Raw genomic sequence first — 27,013 nt, forward strand, 5'->3', positions numbered from 1 at the left:
GCGGATCGCTGGCTCTGCAGACGGAAGGGGAAAGCGATTTTTTGTGAGCACAGCGAGTTGCGTGCGGCCAGAGCCGGACCTCCGGCCGCATCCCGGGAAGGCTCCTCTGTGCTCTGTAAAGGAGCTCCTGTTTCACAGGAACCCCCACAATGCATGGGCTGAAATGGGGGGTCCTCTTGGTGGGGACTGCCGGTAAATTGGGAAATAAAACTCCTTAACACCCGTGGAGGTCTAAGAAGCACACCCGGATCCAGGGCGGGTGACTCCGCCTAAGGTGCGCTCATGGCTCAAGATGATTCACGCCTTTATTGAGCGGCGCCAATTCATCAGAACAATGTTACATATGAAGGTCTTTGCTGTCAGGGTGAGCTGTGCGCGCGTTTTTCAACCATTTGTTACTCAGGCAGCCGTGGAGCCCCTAAACTGGGTTTGGCGGCACGGAGTTAGTACCGATCCCCTCGATGTCCCACAGCCACATCACCTCATCCCCTCCCGTGAGCCGGGACACCCGCACCGGGGGTCCCCTCCATGCGGCTCCGCTCTTATGGGATTCCTGTAATTGGGGGCACATCCCTAATGGGGATTGCCTGTAAATGAGGGGTCTTCAGGGGTCCCTCCCTAATGGGCACTGCCTGTAAGTGAGGGGTCCTTCAGGGGTCCCTCTCTAATGGGCACTGCCTGTAAATGAGGGGTCCTTCAGGGGTCCCTCCCTAATGGGCGCTGCTTGTAAGGAGAGTGCCCGTAAGGTTGCTCCTCCCTAATGGGGTCGCCTCTTAGAGTGAGGGTAGTTCCTAACGGGGACTGCCTGAAATGGTGGCCCCTTTCACTGGGGGCTCCACAAAATGGGGGTCCCCTTAATGAGTCACCGTAAAATGAGGGCTGCTCTTAATAACGCTCCCCTGCACACCGTGGGCTCTCCATGCGGCGCCTCCTCTATAATGGGGGGCTCTGTGTAACGGGGACCCCTCCGTGGGTGACCCCGGTGCCGCGGGGGGGTGTCCCCGTCCCGAGAGACCCCGCTCCGAGCGCAGCCCAGCTCAGCGCACATGTGGCTGGGCTGTCCTCTGCTGTCCCGTCCCGTCCCCTCCCCTCCTCCGGCCAGCCCACACGCACACCCAGCCCTCCTCCTCCTCCTCCTCCTCCTTCTCCTCCTCCTCCCACTTCCTCCGCACAAGGCGGGCTGCCGGCCGAGCAGGGGCAGCGCCCCCCGTTCCCCGAGCGCGCCGAGCCCCCAGGCGAGCCCGTAGCGATGCGCCGGGGGAGGCCCCGCGCCGCAGCCGCAGGTGAGTGCGGGCCCGGAGGGATGCAGGAGCCGCGCAGCGATGCGGGGGCAGCGGGGCGGGGGGACCCCCAGCCAGCGCCGCGCCTGCCCTGGGCTCCCCCCGCGGCTGAAACCCTCGGGCAGGGGGGAGCCCTGCACGCCTTCCTCGGGATCGGCTGCTCCTCCTCGGGCCGTGCGAGGAAAAACGGGTTGTGAGCTCCGCATCCCGGGATTTTACCCATTTATGGACACTTTGGATCATGCGGCTGATTCGCAGCGTGAGCGCGCTCAAGCTCCTGCCAGAGGTTTCTGTGGGGCTCGCCGGAGTGTTGGCCGCCCTGATGCGGGGGCCGTGGCTGTGCGGAGGGGACACAAGGACGGCCACGGCCACGCAGCCCTGCCACATCCACACCTCGTGTCCTGGCAAGCGCCTGCCAGCACCGAGGGGGTCCCAGCCGTGACCGTGGCCAGCCTTGGATGTGAGTGACATCGATGGGCCGGGATGGCATCGATGCCTTTTGGAGGGGTTTTAATTCCCCAAGCAGAAGGGGACGCAGTCGCTGAGCACTTCTGGTGACTGCTCATTGCCCCGTGAAGTTTTGGGGTTTTTAAATAAAAGTGAGCATTCCTTGGGGAAAAGGGGAGATTTCAGCTTGAATCGACCAGCCGTGGCTTGGTGCATGCATTCCAGAGGGATACTGCCTTAAAAAGCAGCGGGCTTGGTTCACGGGAAGGCTCCGGCTGGGAGAAGCTGGGGAGCTGCAAACTTTGTGGAAAAGGGACAAGATGTGGAATGAGGGGGGGCTGAGGCCGCTTGCTTGTTCTCTCAAATGCCCGAAGTTTGGGGGAGCGATGCCGGTGAGCTCATCCGAGCCCGCCGGCCATGGGAACGGTGACCTCCAGGGCAGGATCCCAAAATCGCCGAGGTTGTGAAACCGGGATTGCCGGCGGCCGGGGGAATCCGCCTCCTTCCCGCTGGAGTGCGGGGAGAGCCCGGGCCCCCCCCGTGCCGCAGCCCCTCGGGGGGCTGGGCTTGCCGGGTGCCGGCGGCTCCAGGAGCTTTTATTGCTCGATCCCTGCGGCTCGGCCGGGAGCTGGCGGCCGCTTTTGGCATCACGTGGCGGCGGAGGAGGCGGGAGAGTGCGGAGAGAGGCTCCCGCTCCGGGCATCGCATCCCGGGCAGGAAATTCCGCTGATAACACCCACGGGCGCATTGCTGGCGGCTGTCGGGGCCAAAAGGGATGTGCGAGGTGTTCCCCACGGCCTTGGCAGGCCGCGGGGGAGAGGGAGCCCTCCCGTGTCCTTTGGACACCCAAAGCGCGGCAGATAAGGCTCCCCCCGGAGCTTATCAGGGAGGTTTCGCTGCTGCGGACACGTGTTCACTCTGAGCTTGGTTTTACTTTTACTCCCTCCCGGGCAAACGGCCCCGTGTGGGAAAAAGCCCTGAGAAGAGGGAAGAGGGGGAAAAAGGGAAAAGAACACTAAAAAAGAGGAATGGGGGGTTGTGTTTGTTGCACCCGCCGCTTTTCTCAGCTGTAGGGTTTCGGAATTACTGGCTGCCTGTGTTGGGGTTCTTCAAGCATCGCCCCCAGCGCTGATTCCCACGTGTCCCTCTCCTCCCCCCTGGCTGGGACAGTCCCCGAGGGAAAAGGCTGATGGTGGCAGCAAAAGCAGAGCAGTTTTTTCCTGCCCTGGCACAGGTGTGGGGATGGCACAGGTTGGGCAAAGTCGCTGTGGATTTCATGGAGAGAGGGAGCCCCTGTCCCGAATTTGGTTCATGAGCTCAGCCCTATCAGACAATTCCTGCACTGGGATCCCTCGTGCTGCCCTGCAGCCCTCCAGGCAGAATTTAACTCGGAGCTGGGTGGAACAGGGCGGCTGCATGGTGCCCGGTGGCGTCACTCGATCCCGTGGTGACAGCGGTGTCACAATGTCCCCACCGAGGGGAGTTGCAGATCCCAGGGGCTTTGGGAAAGGGAAGCAGCAGTGGGGAAGCATCGGGACTCACAAGATCCTGGATTTCTGTCCCAGCTTGTCCACCCCTAACATTGTCCCAGCTGGGAAAGGATCCCACGCCTGCATGGCCCTCCCACGCAGCATCTCCCAGGGAGATGGATTTAAACACCACCCTCCCAAGAGATCCCTTTTGGAAGGAAAAGAACCCAGCCTGGGCTTTTCTTCAAGCTTGTTTCCATTTGAAGGGAGCTGTTTTCCCTGGATCTAAGTGCTGGAAATGGAATTGGCCCTGCACATCTTGGGAATGACCCCAGGGGTTTATCCTGAGGCTAAAGCTGTTGGAAAATGGTGTGGGGGAGCTGCTGCCAAGGGTGCAGGCACGGAGGGAAGCACCGCGGCTCCCGTGAGGGTTTCCAGGGGATCCAGGGGAGCAGTGTCCTTCCTGGGAAGGGATCAGTTGTTGGAGCTTGCATGAGAATCCCACCAGGAGGGCTCAGTGAGGGGTGCAGCTGTTGCCCGATTGATAAATGACACAAAACTCGGATAAGTTTTGTGGGTGCTTTATTAAGGGCCCGGGGAGCTGGTGGACTAACGTCCCTAAAACCCGAGCCCCCAATTTCACGTATAGGTGCTTCCCTTTTTTATACATGCAATTCATAACAAGGTCTCCAAGAAACAGTTCCCCTTGCCTAGCCACAGACCCCTTGTGATACATTCCTTAGTTCACAAACAAAATCATAAATCTTCTGTTTATCTTATTCTTAGAGCATTGTATGCTGCCTCCAGACAGGTTAGCATTCTTACTTTCCTACACTAGTTTAAATATTTATTAAATCCCTAAGACTACCTGCTAGGTTACACACAAAACCCAACACACACTGTCAACGGCTACAAAACCGCTTTTAACAAACCAATTCACACACAACTCATAACTGAACTATAATTAAACATTTTGCTAAATTTCATTTCTTTTCCAACACAGCCTCGGCTGTGCTGTTCTGGGCTGAGCTGGGGAGCTCTGGTCCCCTCCTGGCAAAGCTGCAGCAGCACCATTGGCTCTCTCCCTTATCTGCCCCACAAGTCTCCCTCCATATCTGCCCTGTTTCCCCTACTGTTGATGTGGCTTTTATCTTATCTCCACGTGCTCTTCCTCCATTTCCTCCTCGGCTTCCCTGCTAATGCTGCCACAAAAGGAGAAAACCACCCCAAAATGGAGGAGATCCTACTGCAGGGAGTCCATCCCTGGGCTTGGGGGTGCTGGGCCGTGCTGGGTGGCAGGGGTGACATTTGGCCATGCTGGGAGAGTGCTGAGTGAGGCTCAGGTTTGTCCTGGGGCTGCTTGGGTGATGTGCAGGACGCTCGGGTGATGCTGAGGGATGCTGGCTGATGGTCCAGTGCTGCTCTTGGGGCTGTGGGATGCTCAGGAGACGCTGGGTGATGCCAGCTGATGTTCAGAGGACACTTGGGCCTCTCGGGACGCAGGGCTGTGCTGGGACAGGCTGCCAGCTCCACCTGCTGGCACCCACCTCCTGTCCCTGCGGGCCAGCCCCACCCCACTGCAGCCCCAAATCCCCCGAGGGAGAGGCTGAGCTGCTGCCTGGGCGTAAAAACCTCACGTTACTTTACAAGGTGATGCCGGGGATGGGAATTTTGGGCACTCTGGGTCTGTGTCTGCTGGCTCCTCACCCGAGCTGACGCAGCTTTGCTCCCTGCTGCCTGCAACAGACGCTCCTTGAGCTGTGGAACCAAAGCAGCCAGAGCTTTCCAGGGCTTTTCCAAGGAGATGGATGAATGGAGAAATGCCCCACCAGCCTCCCAGGAGTGCCCCCACTGGCAGGGAGGGCCGGATCCTGTGGAAAGGGGAGATCCCTGCACAATTAAAGCCCTCAGGACTGGCCACACTGTAGAATCGTACAGCAGACTCTGCATCTCCAGTTAACGCTGCACACACAGGTGTTGGACCTGCAGTGACATTCCCCTGTGGAAATGGACTCAGATGTGCAGGGATTCCCTGTGTTGATCTGAGCCCTGCCTGATGCACTAAAAGTTTGTGCTAAGATTATCAGACATTATTATATCTATAGATGTTTTATTTGTGTTTTCATCAAAAGTAACTCATTTGGAGACCAAATATTAGTCAAACAACTTTTATACATTGTTAGTTTCATTTTTGGTAAGTTTATTTACTCTTTTTACTTGAAAAAAAAAAGTGGCAAAAGTTTATTTTATAACAAGTATATTTATTTTAGTTTAGTTTAGTTTAGTTTATTACAGAAGTATATTTTTTATTTGAGTTTATTTTATTACAGAAGTATATTACCGAAGTGTAATTTTGTTCCAGCCAAACTTAGTGTGGGAGTTTTTGCAAGGATTAATGCATATTTGGAACAAAAAAGATATGTACTAGCCTTCCATGTTCTGCCTCAGAAGGCTTGGAATTTATGATGGTGAGGCTACATTTTTCAGAGATATTAACAGGAGATCTGGACAAAGTAATAGAGGAGAATGTTACATGACCACCTGTCCCATTATATTGAAAGCCACCACGGTGTGAGATTTGGAGCGAGCAGCAGCAGAAGAGAACCGATGGAATGTTTGAGTCGGGGCTGGTGTGTGAGGCTGGAATGTTCACGGTTAATGCCTCAAACAATGGAGCATTTGCAGCGAGTGCCCAAGTGCAGAGGGGCACACCCCCAGCCCAGGCTGCACTTACCTGTTGGACAAGATAAGGGGAGAGGCTGATAAGAGACAAATCCTGCCAAGTGCCATGGTTGGCCTGTAGGTATTCATCCCCTCGGATGGGCCATAATTGGCCTCTCAGCTGCACCTACAAGCAGTTGTGTCACGGGCAAACAAATAACGCAGATCGGTGTCCCGTGATCCGCAGCGTTACATCATCCCAGCAAAACTCCCTGCCCCAGGGGAGGAACCTGGCTGTTCCCCCTGAGCCTGAGCATTTTATTAACCCCTGGAACTTTGTGCTCCTTGCCCTTTCCTCACCCCAGGTACATCATCACCGTGCTATTGCGACCTCCCAGTCTTGTTGGAAGATCCATGGGTGATGGGATCTTTCTGCTCTTACCCTTTCCTACCTTCTCTTTTCCTTAGGCATTTTTGAAGTGTTTTGTCTTTTTATATTGCTTTATTACAGTAGATAATAAGCAAAACGGCACCACTGCAGCTAAATTGATCTAAAATAAACTTGATATTTCCATATATGTGTATATATATATTTATAAACACCATTTAATCAGCATTGTTTCACTCTAATCAGCCCCAAGGGATCAATTAACAAGAACCTGGGTTACCCTTATATCGCAGCTGACACTGACACATGACACCACACTCGAGGTTCATGTGGCAACAGGAAAATTTTTCTTAATTGCAGTTCCCTTTATGTATTTTCAGAAAGCCCACACAGTTGGGCCTGATGGGCTGAATTTAGTTACCACCCAGCTCACTGGCCAATAGCTAACTGCATCTCTAATGGCCCAGACTGGTTCCCCAATGACCTCAAGTTATAATTGGGGTTATCTATGACTTTGGGGCCTCCAGGCCAGCTGTTAGCCAGCACAGTTCTCCCTTTCTGTTTTTAAATACAAAGGCAATGTTTGTTGTCTTCTGCAGGGCCCTTTGCAGACAGGGTGACAGACACTGCACAATGTCCAAAATAATTGACACAAATAATAAGCTTGGGTTGGATGAGGCTCTGCATCCATCTTGATAAGTCTGGCCTTACCACTTGTTGTGTATCCCATGTACCATCAGAAAGGATTTTTCAAGCATGTCCCAGAGCCATCAAGCACGGCTTCTCAGGGTGGTGTGCTGCACACTATTCACGTTCATAGTTACACTAACAAAGAAAGTTGCATTTGACTTGCTTATAAACTGTTAAACTTTAAAAACTGTCATGCTTCTGCTTTTGATATGTCCCTGTTATATTTGCCCAATTATCCCATCGTCAAAAAAACCCCAAACAATATTAGAGGTAGTAGCAATTTTAATTGAATAGCTTAGAAAATATATAAAATCAGATACACTTGAATTATTGACAATATAATTTGGTTAAAATAAGGGATAATTTGGTTCCAATAATAGCACATAAGCAAAAAAAAAATCTGCATGGGGTATGGAGCACAGGGTTCTGGGACCCTTGCCACCTCATGCACGAGCTTGTCAAGCAAAAATCCCCCCTTTTATGCCGTGTATCAATGCCATCTCTTCCCATTTTGGATTCATCACACTTCTACCTCCGCCCTCATCACCACCTTTACCATGTGTGCTCCACCACTCTTTTAGGTGGTCGCACCACTCTTTGGAGGTCGTCATTGATGAAGGCCTCTCCTCTTCCTCCATGTCCTTTAATTCACCTTCGGGTTGCACATGTGCACCAAGCTAGTGTAATGTAAGCCAAAACTAACATAATATAATATTTAAGCATCAAAGCAATGAATCTCATATAATTAACATTTTCCTGGGACCCAACCAGATTTGACTTTCTTTCTGGTAATTTTTAGTAGCTGTTATCTCTTGCTTTTTCCCGCCTTGAACATCTACAGGAAAGGGGGCATGGGGATGGAACCCCTCCTCTCCCTTCCTTTCTTGGCATTACACCTTTTAACTGTTTTATTATTTCCAAATATTAACTACTGTATCAACATCGATTACTGTTTCAATTTTGTCAGCACGAATCATACCTATTTACCACATACACTAAAAGCAGCTTCCGTGCTTGTGCCCAGTCCATGCCTCTTACACCATGACAGCGAGGCTTGTAGAGCCTGTTCATAATATTTTATCTCAGTTTGCATGAAAAGAGGGTCCATACCTGTACAACAGCCTTCTCCTCCAATGATACTTGCATCCCCATGTTCCATCGTTTGCCTCACGACCCTCACAAGGACAGAGACCCTGAAGACCCCGAGTGGGGTTCTGGCAGGTTGGGGTGGATGCTTGCCAAGTGATTGTTTGCAGGTCTGCGTGCTGTGCTGCCACGGTACACTGCTTTGGGCAGGGACTGGCACGGAGCAGCTTGCTCTGTACTCTTACACCTGCTCCATGGAGCAACAGGCCTCTCCACAATAGCCCATCAATTTCCCCTCCTCTTGGCCAGATGCCACTCGCTTTAGACAAAGACTACAAAGAGTAACTTGCTGAGGTAACTTTGATGATTCGCCACGGAATGAAGATGAATCTATTGGCTGGACCATGAGGACTTTGTCTCTCTGTTGGTAGCAATACCCTCACTTCTCTCTCTCTCCCCTTCATTTTGTTTTCTTTGTATCTCTCTCTGTGGCATCATTGTTGTTGGCCCTCAGTAAAGGTGCACTGCTGTGATTAAACTGAAAGTCCCCTGCTGTGTGTCCTTAGCACTCTGAGATCAGTGAAATCACGACCCCTGCTTGTACCGGCGGATGGTGGCACCTTTATGTAGATTCAGAAGCCCCGTGTGGTTGGTGCTGGCTGGGTGAATTCGGTTACCCCCCAGCTCAGTGGCCAACAGCTCTCTGCCTCCCTAACGGCCTGCGCTGGTTCCCCAACGACTGGTCAAGGTGTAATTGGGGTGATCTATGACTGTGAGGCCTCCAGAGCAGCTGTTAGCCACCACACTTTCACCTTCTGGGATGGCTTGTAGCCCTCTGGCACCCCGTGCCATCACAGGCTGCTGGCTGTGGGGACTTGCCTTGCTCATGGCTCGTTCTCTCTCTTTTGCAGGCAGGCCAGCTCACCTCTCCCGTGGGGACAGCGGCGCCGAGGTATAAATGGCCTCCAAACGGTACTCGCAGTCTGCAGGCCCCGTGGTTCTCAAGAAGCTGCCTCGTCTGGCGCCCGCCCCCAGCTGCCTGCCCGGCAAAATCCCTGGCACGTCCAGCCCCGTGCCCCACCCTGGCTCTGGAAACCATTTCAGCTACAAGGGCTCCTACTTTGCCTGCCCTCTGCAGAGCCCCGAGGGCCCCGAGCAGCCCCCGGCTGGCTGGAGCCCCACACCTGCTTACCTGCACTATGGCCCCGGTGCGCTGAGCCAGCCCGTGCCGGCCGAGGGGCCGCTGCTGGGCCTGCTGCTGTACCCCCCAGAGAGCCTGAGCGCCAGGCTGCAGCCCCCAGACGCCCAGAAGAGCAAGGACAGCCTGAGCCAGGAGCTGCTTATGGCCAGGAAGAAGCTGGACAGTCCCAGGTGCCCCTTGCCGGTGAAGAAGCCGGTAGTGGTGAAGAAGGCAGCTCCTCTGGCAGTCCCCAAGCCTGTGTACGGAGCCCCTGCCTCCTTCCTGGCTCCCAGGATGGCTCTGCTGCTGGGAGCACAAGCAGAGAGCCTGCAGCAGCGACCAGGGGAGGCAAACTGGGCCCTGCCTCCTGCCCCCCACCCTCTGCACCCCAGCGAGCCCCACAAGAGTGGTCCTGGTGCTGACCACAGCCTCCTGCCGCTGCCCTCCAGCCTGGCCCTGCCTTCCAGGGAGCAGCTGAGCTCCCCCGCCGCCTTACCCCACTACTGCCTCACCTTTGATAAGTATGGGCCACCCCCCAGCACCCCGTTCCTGGAAGCAAGTTGTCCCTCTGCCCAGGGCCTGAAGAAGATGCCGGAGGTCCCCAGCCTCAGCCTGGAGCCCTGGGCCAAGCTCCAGCCACCTGACAGCAGCCCAGTGATCCAGGAGAGGTCAGCAATGTGCTTCCCACCTCCCCCCTACCCACTGTCACCCCACAGATCTGGCCCCCTCTACCACCCCCCAGCTCCCACTGTGGGGGAGCCCAGTGCCCTGCCCAGCTTTGGCTACATGGGGAGCAGGGAGCCCTTTCCCAGCACCTACCTCAAGCCCCAGGAGCCCAGGAGTTACTTTCCCAGCCCCTTGGAGCCCTACGTGCCGAGGCCAGCGGGTGCCAGGCTGGGGGTGGCACTCAGGGATGCTGAGGCAGCCAGGGATGCCGAGGTGCCCAGGAACAGCGGGTACCCGGGGTTTGCCCTCAGCCCGGGCGGTGCATCCGTGTTCCAGGGCTCCTTTCCCGGCACGGAGCCGGGCTGTGGGCAGCACAGGGCGGGCAGCCCGCAGTGGGGAGCAGCACCGAGGCACAGCAGCGCTTTCCAGCCTGTCTGCGCCCCAGAGAAGCTTTCTGGGGGCTCTGCTGGACTCACTGAGACATTTCCTGAGAGAGGAGGGAGCTGGGAGAAACCCAGGCAAGGGGAGGAGGAGCCCCTGTACCCAGGGAGGAGGAACAGCAGCCCAGCCCCTCAGGACACCCCCCATGGGGGACCAGGACAAGGAGATGCCTGCAAGGTCATGGATCCAGCCAAGGAGCTCATCTGCCCTTCCCCATCTGTGACCCCCAGCAAAGGGCTGGAGGACCTGAGGGACACCAAGGCTTTGTCATCCTCCCCACCAATGCCTGTGATCCACAACGTCTTCAGCCTGGCACCTTACCAGGAGTACCTGGAGAAGGCCAAGGGCACAGACCCCATCCTGTTCTGCAGGAAGCACCTGTGGGAGCACTCCTCACCCCAGAGCACGGCTGGCAGCCAGGAGCCTGCTGCCCTCAGAGACGTCTCGGCGGTGCCCAGCCTGAGGTCGGGCAGTGATGCAGTGCAGAGCCAAGGGGAAAGCTGTTACAGGAGCGTCCCTAAAAAGCCAAAGCCTGTGCCCCAAGAGCTGGAGTCTCAGGAGGGCAGCCCTGACAGGGTGGGCAGCAAGGAGTCACCACCCCCTAAGGACATGGTGCTGGACCTTAGCTTCAAGAAGAGACTGGTGGAAGCTGGGGACACGCAGAGACCCCCTGGCTGTGCGGAGGGGCCACTGGAGCGAGAGGATGAGGAGGAGAAAGAAGCTGGAGGAGGGAAGGTGGGGTTGGGAGAGGGGGCACAGCCCCGGGGGCCTGAGGCAGACTCAGGGGACAGGAGCAGCTTCCAGAGCTCAGCCAACTTCATGTTCCAAAAATACAAGCTGCAGCCCTCCCTCCTGGGCAGCACGGAGCCCCCCCAGCAGGATGGCAGCTCTCAAGCCCCCCAGCCCAGCCCCCCCAGCAGCACCCCCACTCCAGCTCCTCCAGCCTCCTCTCCACCCAGCAACCCCCCGTTCCCACCGCCGAGCCCCCAGCTCAGCGTCGTCCAAGCCCCAAACCCTCCCCAGACTGTGCTTCCCAAAGCCCCCCCAGCTCCAGAGGAGGAGAAGGTGCTGGTGGTGAAGAAGGTTGGGATCCCCTCAGGGACCCCCTCGGGGCAGTACTTCAGCAGCCTGCACACCTTGCTGTGTGACGCCATCTCGGGCTCGGTGTCCCGCTCCTCCCCGGAGCTCCTGCGCCAGTGGCTGAAGAAGGCTGAGCTGGCAGAAGAGCTGGGGGAGATGCCCAAATCCCTGCCCAGCCCCAAAGAGGCCTCCAAGGCTCCCAGTGCTCAGAAGCCCAGCAATGGCAAGGAGATCTGGCTGGCTTTCCAGGACGTGGCCGCGCTCCTCACCAAGCTGCTCTCCCAGCTGAGGACCTTCGTGTCCGCTTGCCCTTTCCCGCACGTGGTCCGGGCGGGAGCCATCTTCATCCCCATCCACGTGGTGAAGGAGAAGCTCTTCCCAAAGCTGCCCGGGAGCTTCGTGGACCAAGTGCTGCAGAAGCACAAGGTGGAGCTGCGTCCCACCACGCTCTCGGAGGAGAGGCACCTGAGGGAGCTGGAGCTGAAGAGCTGCACCTCCCGCATGCTGAAGCTCCTGGCCATCAAGTGGCTTCCTGAAATCTACCCCGACCTGCTCAACCTCCACTGGCACAGCTCCATCCAGCAGCAGCTCGGTAGGTAGCCTGGCATCTCCTGGGGATGGGTCCCTGGGATGTTCCAGCTGCACCTGCCCTCCAGGTGCTGCTGTTCTTGGGGAGCATCCAAAGGTGCCTCAGCATCCCTGTCCTGCTGAGGGTTCTGCCCAGATTTCCCTCCGTGGGTTGTGGAGGGGGAAAGTTTGAGCTGGAAGGGAGAAAACTCATCCTGGGCATGTCAAGGAGGTTTCAGACTGTTCCAGGCCACCTCTGCCCATCCAAGGGCACAGTGTCAGACCTGTCACCCATGGCTGTCCCATCTGGCTGATGACTTCACTGCTGTGTCCAGATAACCTTTTGTTGCTGCTCAAGGCCGTTAACAGCACCTTTATTTCTTTCAGATTCAAGCTCAGAGACTGGCCAGCAGCCTTCCAAGTAAGTAACTCCTCTTCCCAAGTGTTTTTTTAGGAATTTGTGGGATTTGTTTGTCATTTTGTTGAGGGGTATGTATGTGGATTTCATGTGATGATGAGCAGCTGGAGCTGGCTGGGGATGCTCTGCTCCTGGGGCTGGGCTGGAGCTGGGAATATTCAGGATGTGGAGATGTGCCCTCCCTAACCACTCCTTCCTCTCTCCCAGGTAGCCCTGGCCTGGAGGCACTGGTGGAAAAGCAACAGCCACAGAGAGATCAAGGAAAAAGGGGCACTGAGGAATGTGCCAAGGGCAACAGCCAAAGGGTGACAGGAATGGGAAGGTCCTGAGTCCCCAGAGCTGAGGATGCCGACACCACCAGCAGCCCTGCAGGCAGGTGCTCAGGTCCCACCGGCATCAGGATCATCCAGGATGCTGATACCTTGGCAGGGACCCTCTGGGGTGCTGCTCGGGGTGGACAGCAGCTCAGGGTGCTCCAGGGACACACACAGAGTTGCTGCTGGTAGGTTATCCGGGCCCGCAGGCATGGGCTCGAGCCCCTCACGGCAGCTGGAGCTGCTTTTCTTTGAATGGATCATCTCTCAGTGCATCTCCCGCCTCCCATCTGTGGTTGCCCTGGGGAGCTGAGAGGGAATGGCTGGAGTTCCAGTGGAGCTGGAGCAAGAGGAGCATGGAAATGGCCACAACACCGTCCCCAGCCTTGGAAAAAGGGACTGCAGGGATGACATCCCACCTCCTCCTCTCTCCTCTTAATCCCCCTCCTGCTTTATCCATGCCTTTCCCAATAATAAACATCCCCTTCCTCTGTGATTTTCACCTTTAAAGTACCACCAAGACCTGGCACAACAGCAGGGGCAAGGGAATCGTGACTTCCACAGTCCCAGGACTAAGTTGGTTTTGTCATAAATGAAGACATTTTACAAATGTTCTGGATTAACCTTTATAAGGAGCTGCTGCCTTCAGGTCATGTGTTTTGGGTTGGTTTTTTCTTGAAATACAATAATTTATACATGTCTTTTTATTTAAACTAAAAGGCTGCAAGAAACTCTTAAAGAGACTGTTAAAGAAAAGAAAACCAAATCACTTCATGTCCCAGGTCCTGTCCCAAAGGAGAACATGGGAGATGCACATTTAGGGACCACCCTGGTGGAGACTGAAGGGGCACAGAGGGGAGTGATGCTGCCAGAGCTTGGCAGGAGGGATCCTTTCATCTCCAGGGGTTATGGGCACGCCAGGAGGGATGTGGGCATGGCAGGACCAATGGGCAGCCCCTCACCCTGGGGGGCTGCAGCAGGGTACACAGCAGAGGCCTTAAAAACTCATTGCTCAGGTGTTCTTCAAGCTGCTGCAGGGCACAGGGAGAACAAAACAAGGGTTATTCTGATTTTTTATTTCACTACAGGGAATATTTATTTTGGGGTGGGAGGTGGGTAGAAGTGACCCTACCCAAACTGTACTTTTTTTTGCCAAAAGGTGTGTTTGCTACTGGGGGATTTCTGTGGGTGCCTTCCTGGTTTTCCGTGGGGATGGGGTGGCTGTGGGTGTGAGGGAGGTGCTGCTCTTCTCCTCACTCCCCCCCACCACTCCATGCCTGTGCACAGTGATTTGGAAAGCAGTGTTTGTTAATAATGTTGGTTTTGTACATATATAAGGTTCCAGGGAAGAAAGTTCCTTCCCTTTATTTAATTTTTTTTGTAAGAATATGAAGAGTTGCCTCACCTCACCTGGTTTAAACGAGTTTGGCTTGTTTCCAGACCTGCCCTGCTTCTGTCTCTGCTTCCCAGCTTGGGCACAACGGGACCTTCCTGGGGCTGGGGGGTCCCCAGATCCCCCACCCCATGCACTTGCCCTCTTCTCCCTGCAGCAACCCACCAGTGCTGTGCCCAGCCCCTCTGTGCCATCCCTGGGGGCTGGATCCAGTGTCCAGGATGCCACCACAGGAGCACATCCCAGCCTCCTCTAACCCCACAGGTGACAGCCTGGGAAGAGGCTGCTGGTGGATGTCTGAGCATCAGAAACGGGGCAGGAGAGTCCTGGGGTGCTCAGGGATGCAGCCTGGGCTGACCCACGAGACTCTTCCCCCTTGTGAGCCTCCATCAGGCACAGAATCTGCCTGATCCCAAAGCCAAGTGCTGCAATCCACAGCTGGTGGAGCCCAGGAGGTGAACACTGCCACAGCCCCACAAACAGGGAGTTTTGGGGAGCATCAGCAGGGTTTGGGGATCACCCTGCCTGGAGGGACAGGCCCACCCCCTCCTGCTGCTGCTGCTGTGAGCTCCATGAGGAGCAGAGGGAAGCTGAGACCCCTCCAGCTGCACCTGGGGGAGCTCAGATGAGTTTGTGTTAATTGGGAGCAGCTGGGACAGAGCCACCTCCTCCCCTGGGAAAGCAGATAAAAGCCAGGGCTTGGCTGGGCCTTGGTGTTCTCTCCTCTTGGGCTGCTGCCAGGTGAGGGGTGCTGGGGGGCCTGGGGAGGTTTCTGGGGATCAGGAGGGTGTTTGGGGCAGGGAATGAGGGAATGTCTGAGCCCCGGGCTGTTACAACCCTGGGAGCTTCCCAGGAGCTGCTGAGGCTTGGCTCAGCCTTTCCTGAGCTGGGAGCCTGCTGGCGACTAGGGAGGGGCTTTAATGGGAAGCTTGGGAACGGGCTGGACACTGGGATGTGGGAGTGCAGGGAGTCACCCCGAATCCCCTCTGTCCCTCTCCACAGCTGAGCTCTCACCGTGGGCTCTCCCGGAGGAGCGGAGGGGTCGGAGCGACTGCGGCAGGAGCGATGCCCCGCGCTGGGCAGGGAGGGCCCGCGGGCACAGCGCCCTTTCCTGCTGCCCCCGGCCCGTGCTGCCGAGCCCTGCTGCTGCTGGCCGTGTGTGCCTGTGCCGCTGCTGTCCCCTACGGCCTGGCCGCTCTGGCTGCTGTCACCTGGGCTCCCCCGGGCTCAGCAGCCTCCCAGCCAGCGGCGGGTGACACTCTGGGGACAGCCTGTGGGGACCTGCTCTCCTCGGGCTGCGTCCAAGGGATGCAGGGAGCTGTGACTGCTGAGGGACAGAGCCTGGGGACACAGACGCCTAGCACCTCCCTGCAGGGGCAGCCTGGCTCTGGGGACAGGGAAGGGCTCAGGCTGGGCACAGCAATGGCTGTCACACTGTCCCCCACACCGTGGCCTGGCAAAGGGGCGCCTGCTGCCTCAGCTCAGCCCTTCCAGCCTGAGGGTGTCCCCAGCCCGGGCTCCTGGGGTCACCTTGCTCGGGGTGGCCTCCACAGAGCAGGCCCAGGTGATGCCACACAGATGCCAGCAGTGAGTGCAGCTGGTGGCCTGGGGCAGCCAGCGGGCACAGCAGAGCCCCAGAGCCCACAGAGAGACTCTGAGGCCACCCCCAGAGCTGGGAGTGAGACAGCTGCTGGTGTCCCTGCCGCCTCCCAGCTATGGCTGCGCCCTCCTGCCCTCCCCACAGCTGCTGCTGGCCCCTCTGCAGGGGCTGCAGTGACTCAGGTGCCACCCACCCAACTGGTGCCACTCCGAGGAGCAGCTGTGGGGTCTCAGGTGCCACCCGATGTCTCCGCATGGGCACCAATGGGTGCTGGCTCCTGGAGCCCCAGCCCAGCAGAGCAGGTGGTGGCCTCTGCTCTGCCAGCACAGGGGACACCCAGCTGGGCCCAGCTGAGCCCTGGCACGCTGGGGGTGTCCCCTGCCCTGGCACCAGAGGGGCTCTGGGGCACTGCTGGCACTGCCCTGCCTGGGGCAGCTGCTCCGGGAACTGGGTCTGGACTCCTGGATGCTGTCCTGGTATCACTTCCTGCTGCTGCAGCAGCTCCTGGTGCCCACCATCAGCACCTGCTGGCTTCTTCCCTTCCCATGGAGGCATCTGGGGCTCCTGCTGTCACCCTGGGGACACAGAGTGAGTGGCCTTGTCCCCCTGCACAGCCCAGGGCTGCCAGCCCTGCAGGTCCCACCGTGACTGGGATGGGCTCCACAGCCCCTGGTGTCACCCCAGAGCTTGGACAGACGTGTGTGACAGGAGAACCCAGGCCCAGCCAGCCCAGGACAGCAGCAGTGGGACCCGTTCCCACTCCAGCAGGAGCTGCAGGGCCCAGCCCTGCCAGCCCAGGCCCTGTGCCTGCCCCCAGCTCCACAGAGCCAGCTCTGCACCTCACTGTGACGTCTCCATCCTGCCTGCTGTGCTCTCCTGGGGCTGGGTTTGCAGCCAGCTCCCTGCCCAGCTCCCAGAGCCTGGCTGTGCCCGCAGCACCGACCCTCCGTGCCCATGCTGTGCCCAGTGGCTCCAGCGCTTCTCAGAGCTCCTCCACAGCCTCGGAGCAGCTCCCTGCAGCCACCAGAGCGGCCTCCGGCCCAGCTGAGCTGATGACAAGGGGCACACCTGGCTCCACAGGGACAGCCCCCGCTGTGTGCCACCCCCGCGGCCTGCCCTTGCCCGCCCAGCCTGTGCACGTGCTGCCCCTGCAGTTCCGGCTGCTGGGCATCGCCTACGCCCCGGGCCTGGGCAGCAGGAATTCCCTGAGCTACCGGCGGCTGGAGGGAGATGTGACACTCGTGGTGGGTGCTGGGGGTGCCTGGGACACGTTTGGCACTGTGGGGTGTGGGGTGGGGCCAGGCTCTGATGGGGGGAGCAGCCTGAGCGCTGCACCAGCCCTTGGCTGGTTGGGTGCCCACCTGAGCGTGGTGAGGGTGGGCAAAGCCCTGGAACTGCTCCACTGGAGCTTGGTTTGAGCTGGGACTGGGCTCCCCTCAGCCCTGGCAGCCTGCAGGGCCCTGGCACAGGGCATTATTGCTGGGGTATTCCCTGCCAGGATGGGGGTGGCTGCTCTGGGTGTCCCAGCTCATCCCCAGCATTCCCAGAGGGCTGGCACTCCCCTGGGCAGCCTGAGCTGGCTTCCCTCTAGTTATTATTTACTGCCCACCTGCTCCTGCAATTCCCCTTCACATGGGGGAGCTTGGAAATCCTCCTCAATTAGTTACCAGGTGCTTCTTCCTTCCAGCTCAACCAGATGCTGTCCAGCTATGAGAGCTTCCTGCGGGCGAAGGTCCTCGAGTTCATGTGAGTGTGCAGCTGCAGGAGGGCTGGGGTTTGTAGCAGCAGTGGCCTCTGGTGGCCACCCTGGCCTTAAGGAGAGTCCTGAGTAGGAGAGCAACTTGTTACACTTGGATAGAGACTGTGTTCCCTTGGGAGAGGTGCGTTCCAGAGGAATGGCTGCAGCCATAACACCCCCGTGAATGGTTTTTCTTTGGCTCCCAGAAGGCTGCGAGGTGGATGCTGGGGTGAACGGCTGATAAGGGCCAAAACCTTGTGTGCTTTCATGAGTGTTTGGTGGTGCAAGCTATTTTGTCTTTGCCCTTACACATTAATGAGATTTTCTTCAATCTTTCCCATGCTAGAAACATAAATATTGGAGTGTGTGCAATAAAGATGGACCCTGCTGGAAGCAGCAGTGGTCTCTGTTTTTTTCCAAGCTGTTGCAGCTTGGGCTTGGAGGGAAGGGTTTGCCCAGAAAACGCTCCAGACAGGAGCATTGAGGGGCCTCACTCCCTCCCTGGTGTTACCATCCCGAGGGATCCCTGTCTGAATTTCTGGATAAATGCACCTGGAAAAAAAAAAAAGCAGTAGCTGTGCTGCCCACTGTGTCCTGTCCCTGCAGGAAAGGCTCCGTGGTGGTGAGAGGGGAGGTTCTGTTCCGGGGGGATGCTCCTGCTCCCACCAACTCCCACCTGATCCGCACCGTGGTCACCGAGGCGAGCAAGGGGAGGAGCACCTTCAGCTGGCAGCTGGAGCCCCAGTCCGTGCAGTCTGCTGGTGAGTGCTGAGGGTCTTCCCACTGCAGGGCTGCTGCCAGGTGCCCTCCTTGTGCCTCTCTCCAAGCCAACACCCATGCAGTTTGGGTTCCAGGCTTTTCCTTCACTGAACATCCCCGTGTAAAGCCACTGTAAGGATGTGGAGGGTGGTGGAGGGCACATCTGTAGCAGCTGGATCTGTGTGGGCCAGGGCTTCTGCTCAGCTCCCTGGCCTCCCCTCTTTGCCCCAGCTCTGCTGGGAAATGGTGCATCCTGACCCCTTCCCACATCCAAGGGGATCCCTCCTCACTCAGCTGCCCTGCTGCTTTCTGCCTTTGCTGTGTGGCCATGGGTGAGCTCTGGGCTGAGCACTACCTCCCAAGGAAGCTGCAGGAACAGCTCTGAGTGTAGCTTTTCCCAACTCCCTTAGGCTTCAGCGTGGAGAACCTGGACCCAGAGAAGCTGTCCATCTCCCTCACTGGCTCCCAGCTTGGGGTGGACAGGACGGACCTGCTGGAGAAGCTGGTCCAAGAGGTATGCCAAGCCCTGGGGGCTTTTCCAAAAGGAGGTGCTGGGGGAATAGGCACAGCCTGGGTGCTGGATTAACCTGTGCTAAACAGGGAAAGGTGTGAACTGTTGTCTTCTCCCTGCCCAGATTACTGCATCTGTCAGTGGCCTCTACAACGTGAGGAACTTCACCATCTCCCAGCTCAGGTATGGGGTGTAGCTATTCCTCTGCCAACCTCTTAATTTCATTGCCTTCTCCTGTGCCCTCTGCAGCTCATCAGCTGTGCTGCAAGGATGGAGGGGAGGGGAAAAGCTGGCAGGGGTTGTGCAGCTGGGGGAAACTGTATTTGAGCCCCTTCTGTGGGCTCTCAGGAGAAAACCTCCAGTGAAGGTGCTGGGGCTGGGTCCCAACCCTCCTGCCTTGCTCAGAGCTCTTCTCTCCCCTCAGGAACCTGGGTGGGTACACGGAGATCACTGGAGACCTCTACCTAGACACAGTTGTCCATGCTGACGTTGAGGAGGTTCTGGAAGCCCTGACTGCACTCTCAGACCTCTCCAAGGACCTGAGCTCCATCTCGGTGGAGGGTAAGGATGGTCCCTGTGTGTGCTGTGGGCAGAGTCGCTGCCAAATGTGCTCAGCCAGGGCTTGTTTCTTGCTCCTTCAGGGTCCAAGCTGGGTCTGCTTGTGTACCCTCTGTCCTTTGTCGTCACCAACAGACCCTTCAGCCAGAAGCTTCGGGATCCTCTCTCTGAAGAGCACCACAATCTCTCCAGGGAACTTGGTGATGTGGTAGGAATGGGGCCGGTGGGGTTGTGGTCCTCCCAGTGGGGTGATAAGGGAGGGAGAGGGGCTGCTTTGGGGTGTCCAAAGTGCCCCAAAAGCTGACAGAGAGCTGAGCACGCCCTTTCTTCCAGGTGGCCAGAGCCCTGAGGGATTACCCATCCTTCCTGACAGCCATCATCAAGGAATTCCTGTGAGTGGGAGCAGGGCTTCTGTGGGGCAGGGCTGCACAGGGGCAGGGGGGGCTCCCTTCGGACATCAGCCAGCAGGTCATGGCTCACAGCTGCACGTTTTTGGCTGCAGAAGGATCTGCAGAGGAAGCTGAGGTCAAGCATTAAGCCATTGCAGCTGTGGTGACTTGCTGGACCTCCAGGGATGTCCCTTCCATGCCAGGGCTCCCTGAGTGCACAGATCTCTTCCTGCTGAGCAAAACCCTCTGGGAGGAGGCTGGGAGTGCCCACCCATCCCCACCCATCCCTCTGTGGGGTCATGGTGGGCCTGGCAGGTGCTGGAGCTGTTCCCAACCCTGTCTGCAGGCCTGGCTCCTTGCTCTGCCATGGGAACATGATCTTCCAGCACCCTGCTCCAACCAGCATGGAGGTGCTGAAGACCCTCGTGCACTCGGTGGGGCCAGACCAGGCTCTGGCTGGCTCTGACATCCACGTGGATCCATTCTCTCTGGCTGTGGGAGGTAAGCTCCCCTCTGGTACCTGGGAAAATGACTGACATGATGATTGAAGAACGTTTTCTGGTTTTCACTGTCCAGGTGATAACCACGGGTACAGAAATCACTGACAGAAGGGATTTGTCATTCTAAGTAGATGAGGACTATCTTGTGAGCCTTCATGGTGGCTGTTTTAGGGTTGTTGTAGATTTGTTGTCTTTGGAGATAAAGATGTGTGTCTTTAAGCCTTTAGGGACAGCAATTATTTCAGCATCAATTTAAGGATTTTTTCACCCAGTGGGCAGGGGATAACAAAGCTCCAGAGCAAAGGGTTACAGAATCACGGGATCATCGAATTTGCAGGAGACTTTTAAGAACATCTAGTCCACCCATTAATTGAGCACCACCACAGTCACCCGTAAACCATATCCCCAAGTGCCACATCCAGATTCCAAGCTCCACACCTGCACTGGGAGCAGGGTGGATCCACAGCTGACCCCATCCTGATCCCCTGTGTGAGGAGAGGCTCAGGTGTCTTGGCTGCTGAGCTGAGCAGGCAGTGACATTTAGTGGCAGTTGTGCCCTTTGCCTTTGCATGGCCTGGGGCATTGGGGTTGGGGACCTTGTGCTGCAGGCTCTGCTGTGGGATGGGAGGAGAAGGCATGGAGAGGGTGGAACAGGAGTTCATAAATCCCCTGTGTTCATCCTGGGGCAGTGGGTGGCTGGCAGCCTGTGGGGCAGAGCAGCTGCTCCAGGCTCTCAATGCTCTGTTCTGCTCCAGAGGACACCCTGGATCCTCCCAGGCCCCAGCCAGGATTCCCAGCCTATGGAGTGGCCTTGGTGGTCATCGGTGGCCTCTGCATCATCGCTGCGCCTGTCGTGCTCGTGGTGAGGGCTGGTTCTGTCTGCTGGGCTGGGTTGGGGGGCTCTGTGGGCTGCTGGGGCTGCAGTGCCTGTGCTCTCCTCCCCAGTGCCTGGGCACCAGGAGGCTGGGCTGGCAGGCTGGAGAAGCCCTCTGGGACAGGAGAGACCCTGAAGTGGGGGTGCAGACGTTGGAAATGGATAACCAGGGCTTCTGGACAGAGGTGAGTGGCCTTTGCATCCTTTGGATTATCTGCTGTGCCTGGGAGCTGGTGTTTCTGCAGCTCACAGGTTCTCCTGTTAGCTGGTGAGGATCTCTGGGGCTGGAGAACCCGGTGGGGAGCTGGAGGGCCGGGACCCTCACTCCTGCCTTCACTGGAGGGGTTTCAAGTGACTTCTTCCCTCTCCCCTGCAGGACTCTGATGATGGTCACTTTGAGTGGCAAAGCACTTCTGCCTGAGGAGAGAAGCAGAATCTGCAGCTGGGGGGAGCCTGGAGAGGGGCTGTGTGTGGGAAGGAGATGCTGAGAAGCTCTCCCTGACCTTGTGACAGCAGCTGCCAGGTGCTCCCTGAGCAGAATGCAGACTCAGGTGTGTTAAGGAATCATTTTTGTGAATTTTGTATGTTAAATAAACTGTTTGTAGACCGTGAAACCCAGCTGTGAAGGGTGTGTCTGCTGTGGGCGTGGTGTTGAGCTGACCTCCCTCCTTGGCTCCCAGTACCACCCCAGCCAGGTGCTGCTGCTCTGACTGGTGCCTGCGAGCTGGGCTTGGTCCTCTGCAGCTCTGGGAGGTGTGTTGGGGAGGTAAAAAAGCAAATTTTTAACCCATCCCTCTCCCACTCTCCTCCAAACGGCTCCTGAGACCAAGAAATCATCTTTGTTTTGCCTTTATTGGATAATTTGGGGGATTGCCAGATGATTTGAGGTGTGGAGAGGGGTTCTCTGGTCCCCTGGAGCAAACCCAAGGTCATTTTGGAGGGCTGCTGTGTTTAAAACCAGGGAAGCTGTGGGGTTTGTGGCAGCAGGTGACCTTTAAATGCCACCTCTCCCTGTCACCAGGGGCTCAGTTGTGTAGCTCATCTCTCCTGAACCTAAAGCAGGACTTTATGGGGAAGCAAATCAAAGAAAAGAGGTGGTATGTGAGGTCATTGGTTGGAAATGAGGATGGCACAAATTCTCAGAGATCCATGTGACATGTGAAATTGGGTGATTGGGAATCCCAGAGTCTGCAAACAACTGACAAACCTCAACTTAGTGAGGGATTGGATAATTATTTCTGGATAATAATTCCCAAGCTCACTCTAGAAATAGGTTCAGCTGTAACATATAAAGGGTCAAATTGCCAAGTTAAAGTGACTTGAATCTAGTTTTGATGCAGAAGGCATCTGGGTTTATTGGCAAATTCTCCATCCAGGTAGACCCAAGCCATGCCACCATCCAGGCTCCAATTGGGAGGGAATTCCCTAAACACGTTTTAAAACAAGGCTCCTAAAAATAGCAGTTATGAGTAAAGGCCTTGGGGTTAAAGACTAATCAAACCACCTAGCTCTGGCATCACTCTGAAGTTTCCTTCAGGATAGAGATGCTTCAAACACAGCAAACTGCTGGAGTACTTCTGTAATAATAACTGGGAAAAACCACAGGACTAGCAGTTCAGAGGCTTTCAACAAAGCTCAGATGTCTTTTCTTGGAACTCTGAAAAATGCTTAAAATTATGAGACAGCATTGGGTCAAACCATAGAGCCAGTGCAGGGACCAGCCAGAGAGCTAACCTGATCTAAGAGATGCATAAACAGGTAGAGAACAAAGAGGAAGGATCCTGAAATGACACGTCTTTTAGATAACTACACAAAGAGATGTTAAAGCATAAATACACTAATAACATCTTATGAATAATGCCTATTATTGAATTGGAAAATTCACATTGTGTAATCAATATATCAGCCATAAACCTCTGAGGAAGTTGAGATAATGCCTTTCTAAACAGTCATATACCTATGACAGGAAAATAAAGGAAAATGCTAACACAGCTTATAATCAATAACAGCCATAATATAAAATCATCACTGACTCTTACTGTGTTATCTCTGGAAGACAAAACAGCAATTGGAACAAAGATTGTAACAAGCAGTAGAATCTTAGACAAAATCAAAGGTGAACACACTGTATGTTTTTTATCCACAAACAGGTGTTTATCAGTGTTCCATCACAGCTCTTTCAGTTGGATTTGTCTTACCTCTTAAAAGAAAGCAACTATATATCTTACAATGTAGAAAATATTTAACTGTCTTAGATTGCAATGCAGGATGTAACCAGATGTATTCTATTACCATCTGTTAAAACCAGGTGGGGCAGGGTTCTTTATCTCTTCCATGACCCATCCTCCCACCAGGGAGATATCTTCTGTTAATGAGCCATTGAGTGTCACTGCCCAACTGATAAAATTCCATCATCCCATTGTGAGATGCTCTGCCCAGGGGAGGAGCCAAGCATTCCTACCTGGATACAATCTGGGACTTCAAGCACCACAGCAGCCTTTGCCTGCTGCATTCCCAGAGGAGAAACTTTCCTCTCCCACTGGTTTCCCAGAGGAAGATCAGACCCTTCTACTTCACCAGTGGACCTTCAGAGGAAAACTCCCTGATTCTGCAGGATCACTGCTTACACAGAACCACAGCTGGCACTGCTGGAGGGCTGCAGCCACCACCCTGACCCACAGGGTGTCAGGTTGTACTCTGACTTTGCTTGAGCAGCAAAATTTTTTTTGGTGAGCTAATAATTTCTCAACCTTAAAGAACTACTGCAGATAAAATTCAAGGTTATAGGACTTAGTTAAGAACTTTCAACTAATTGCTGCAGATAATCTCGGAAGAAGAGGAGAGCCACGGGCTGGGCGTGGGGCAGAGCGGACGGTGTACGTGGTCAAGATGGCACTCACCATTTTTTTGACAGCTCCAACCCATTTGTCCCGGGATCAGCTAGAACTAGAAGAAAGAGCAGGAGCTCAGAGATCCAGGCAGACTGCTCTGGTCTCCTCACAAAGGGAACCTCCCCCATATGGTTGCCAGAAAGGATGGATACCACAGGCCCTAGAGGATTTTGGAGATGGGGGTGCCTTCCCAGAAATTCACATGGCCCAATATCCATTGGATATGGGCCAAAAGAAGAAAATTTCCAATGCTTTGGCTCTTCCGGTGGATGCAGAAGGAAAAATAAAATACGATGCAATTGCTCGACAAGGACAGTCAAAGGACAAGGATATTTACAGCAAGTACACAGATCTTGTGCCAAAAGAGATCATGAACGTGGATCATCCTGAACTGCAAAGACCAGATGAGAACACAGTTAGAGAGATAACAAAGAAGACAAGAGAAGCCTTGGAGAAGTTAGTCTCCCAGAAAGTTGGAGCTGCAGAGAAGGCAGCTCCTGCACAGTACATCTCAGCAAGGAGCTGCATTCAACTCTGGAGCAAGGCAGAGAGTGATTTGGGTGGTGGAAATGCAAAAGGAGCTTTTGGAGCCTCCAAGATTCAAAAGCAACAAGAAGATTCCGCAAGGACCACCGTCTCCTCCAGCACCTGTAATGCACTCTCCAAGTAGAAAGATGACTGTGAAAGAGCAGCAAGAGTGGAAAATCCCTCTGTGCATTTCAAACTGGAAAAATGTGAAGGGTTACACCGTTCCCTTGGATAAGCGTCTGGCTGCAGATGGCAGAGGATTGCAGACTGTTCATATTAATGAGAACTTTGCCAAACTTGCTGAGGCGCTCTGTATTGCTGACAGAAAGGCTCGTGAGGCAGTAGAGATGCGAGCCCAGGTGGAGAGGAAGATGGCTCAGAAAGAAAAAGAGAAACATGAGGAAAAGCTCAGAGAAATGGCTCAGAAAGCCAGGGAGAGAAGAGCAGGGATCAAAACCTGTGTTGAAAAAGAGGAGGGAGAAGCTCGAGGAAGAGATGAGATCAGACATGACCGGCACAAAGAGAGACAGCACGACAGAAATCTCTCCCGGGCAGCTCCTGATAAAAGGTCAAAGCTGCAGAGAAATGAGAACAGAGGTATCAGTGAAGTTATTGCCCTGGGGATGCCCAACCGCAGGCCATCCAGCGAAATCCAATATGACCAGAGGCTGTTCAACCAGAGCAAGGGGATGGACAGTGACTTTGCTGGAGGAGAGGATGACATCTATAATGTTTATGACCAGCCATGGAGAAGTGGCAAGGATATGGCCCAAAACATCTACAGGCCAAGTAAAAATATGGATAAGGAAATATATGGGGATGATCTAGAGGCTCGAATAAAGACCAACAGGTTTGTTCCTGACAAAGGGTTTTCTAACTTGGATCATAACAGCAGTGGCAGGAGCAGAGATGGACCAGTGCAATTTGAGGAGGATCCATTTGGTTTGGACAAGTTTCTGGAAGAAGCCAAGCAACACAGTGGTTCTAAACAGCCATCAGACAGCAGCTGCCCTAAGGAACATGAGCTTCAGAGCAAAAAGAGGAGGAAGGACTGAATGTGCTCCTTGGGAGGGAGGGAAATGGACTGCAAACTTGGATTTTATCAAAAAGGATTTTTAATATTGGGTGCACGGGAGGATGGTGGTGTAACACAGCAGTTCACAACTCTAGTATGCACACACTAATTCTTCTACACAGGACAGCTAGCCAGGGAGAGAGAAGACATGGAGACCACCTGGAAACATTTCATAAGTGAATTAATTCTTCTTTAGCAAGTTCTCTGACTTTGTTGATTCCCCACTGCCAGGCATCCAAGGGTAAGAGTGTAGCCCCTCTCCTACAGCTTTAGTTTTTTAGGTACCTCAAGCTTGATCTGTTAAAAGCTTTCCTGCTGTATATAATGATTGTCTTAAGATGTAACAGATGCTGGGATGTTCATGATTCAGTGTTTTAGTTTGGCTATACTGTTTATTCGAACAAGGGAGGGGAAACAGCTGGATTCTGTTTTAAAACAAACATTCGTAGTTTCTCAGTAATCCTTGTTTTAGTTTCTTTACATTTAGTGAAATAAAGCCTCCTTCTGTGGTAGCAGCTCCCTGGTCAGAGAGACAGAGAAGCTAGATAAGTTTTCCCAGAATTGGCCCCAGAAGCTTTAGGGAGCTAGAGAGAAAGAATTTGAAACAATTCTTATCTTGCTGCACCTGAACATGTGAACATGTGGAAAGTGTTATGGAGATTTGTTCACCTTTTGTTTAACCCTTTACCAAAGGGTGGTTTCTTTACCTACTCAATGGTGATGGTGTTTTAATTAAAGGACCAATTAGGTCCACCTGTAACGAAGTAGGTTATAAAAATCATGGATTTCTTAATAAAGATTATTAGTCTTCTGTGAATATCTTGAGAGTCTATGTCACTTATTACGTGGTCCTGGCTTGCTTCCAACTGACATCCTTCCAACACTCAAAAAAAGGAACAGAGCTGCACCAGGGCAGGGTGGGGGGAGGTCTACATGTGGCCCCATATCTACATCAGGTCTCTTAAATGAACAGCAATTAAATGTTCCAAGTGATGGGCAGGCACCACCCCAAAACGTGGGGGGCTGAGCTGCCACTGCAGCCAACAAGGGAAGGGAAAACTCTGTGGCACCATCCTGTGGCTGTGAACCAAGCCTGCTGTACCATATCACATCCATAGGGATTAGATTCTTAACTCTGGCATGACTGGCTAGCAGTGGCAGTGGAAGACCTACAGACCCATCACAGCACCACCCTGCACCTCTGCAGCTCTATTCTCCCCCAAAATACACTTGAGGTTGAAAAAGAGGAGGAGAAAAGCAATAAAAACCGAACACTAAAAACTGCACACCAACATGAAGTTGGCTGAGCTCTGGAAGCTGCTCCTGTCCCCTGAGTCTGCCTCAGGCCCCCGGGGCTGTGCCCCCTCTCCCAACCCCACCTTCCCTCCTCCAGCTTCTTTCTCCTCCTCATCCTCTCGCTCCAGTGGCCCCTCCACACAGCCAGGGGCTCTCTGCGTGTCCCCAGCTTCCACCAGTCTCTTCTTGAAGCTAAGGTCCAGCACCATGTCCT

General features: G+C 54.9%; 3 protein-coding genes across 3 annotated transcripts; all 3 read left to right on the forward strand.

Annotated features, from left to right (window-relative positions):
- The first annotated feature begins 1,222 nt into the window (after window positions 1-1,222).
- C13H15orf39 (chromosome 13 C15orf39 homolog) lies at window positions 1,223-14,072 on the forward strand. Its single transcript, XM_058033420.1, has 4 exons — window positions 1,223-1,283; window positions 8,933-11,980; window positions 12,343-12,376; window positions 12,581-14,072. The coding sequence occupies exons 2-4, from the start codon at window positions 8,980-8,982 to the stop codon at window positions 12,582-12,584; spliced, it is 3,039 nt and encodes a 1,012-aa protein (XP_057889403.1). The 5' UTR covers window positions 1,223-1,283; window positions 8,933-8,979; the 3' UTR covers window positions 12,585-14,072.
- A 1,073-nt stretch (window positions 14,073-15,145) lies between these two features.
- On the forward strand, window positions 15,146-21,481 carry LOC131089072 (uncharacterized). Its single transcript, XM_058033595.1, has 13 exons — window positions 15,146-15,332; window positions 16,761-16,924; window positions 17,368-17,426; window positions 18,025-18,179; window positions 18,588-18,691; window positions 18,813-18,871; window positions 19,113-19,249; window positions 19,330-19,454; window positions 19,580-19,638; window positions 19,982-20,136; window positions 20,891-20,997; window positions 21,081-21,194; window positions 21,386-21,481. Exons 1-13 carry the CDS (start codon window positions 15,146-15,148, stop codon window positions 21,428-21,430), a joined length of 1,470 nt encoding a protein of 489 aa, XP_057889578.1. The 3' UTR covers window positions 21,431-21,481.
- Window positions 21,482-23,877: 2,396 nt separating this feature from the next.
- Window positions 23,878-25,499, forward strand: LOC131089038 (SNW domain-containing protein 1-like). Its single transcript, XM_058033543.1, is given in 2 exon segments — window positions 23,878-24,407; window positions 24,409-25,499. Coding segments are annotated over 2 exon segments (1,584 nt in total). The 5' UTR covers window positions 23,878-23,898; the 3' UTR covers window positions 25,484-25,499.
- Window positions 25,500-27,013: the final 1,514 nt, after the last annotated feature.

This window comes from Melospiza georgiana, chromosome 13 (genome assembly GCF_028018845.1).
Source record: "Melospiza georgiana isolate bMelGeo1 chromosome 13, bMelGeo1.pri, whole genome shotgun sequence".
In the NCBI taxonomy this organism is placed as follows: domain Eukaryota; kingdom Metazoa; phylum Chordata; class Aves; order Passeriformes; family Passerellidae; genus Melospiza; species Melospiza georgiana.

Coding starts and splice junctions, on each gene's coding strand:
- LOC131089072 (XM_058033595.1), top strand. CDS start 15,146: ATGCCCCGCGCTGGGCAGGGAGGGCCCGCGGGCACAGCGCCCTTTCCT. Junction 19,639..19,981: donor GCCATCATCAAGGAATTCCT/GTGAGTGGGAGC, acceptor CCCTGTCTGCAG/GCCTGGCTCCTTGCTCTGCC. Junction 20,998..21,080: donor CTGCGCCTGTCGTGCTCGTG/GTGAGGGCTGGT, acceptor TCTCCTCCCCAG/TGCCTGGGCACCAGGAGGCT.
- C13H15orf39 (XM_058033420.1), top strand. CDS start 8,980: ATGGCCTCCAAACGGTACTCGCAGTCTGCAGGCCCCGTGGTTCTCAAG. Junction 11,981..12,342: donor CTCCATCCAGCAGCAGCTCG/GTAGGTAGCCTG, acceptor TATTTCTTTCAG/ATTCAAGCTCAGAGACTGGC.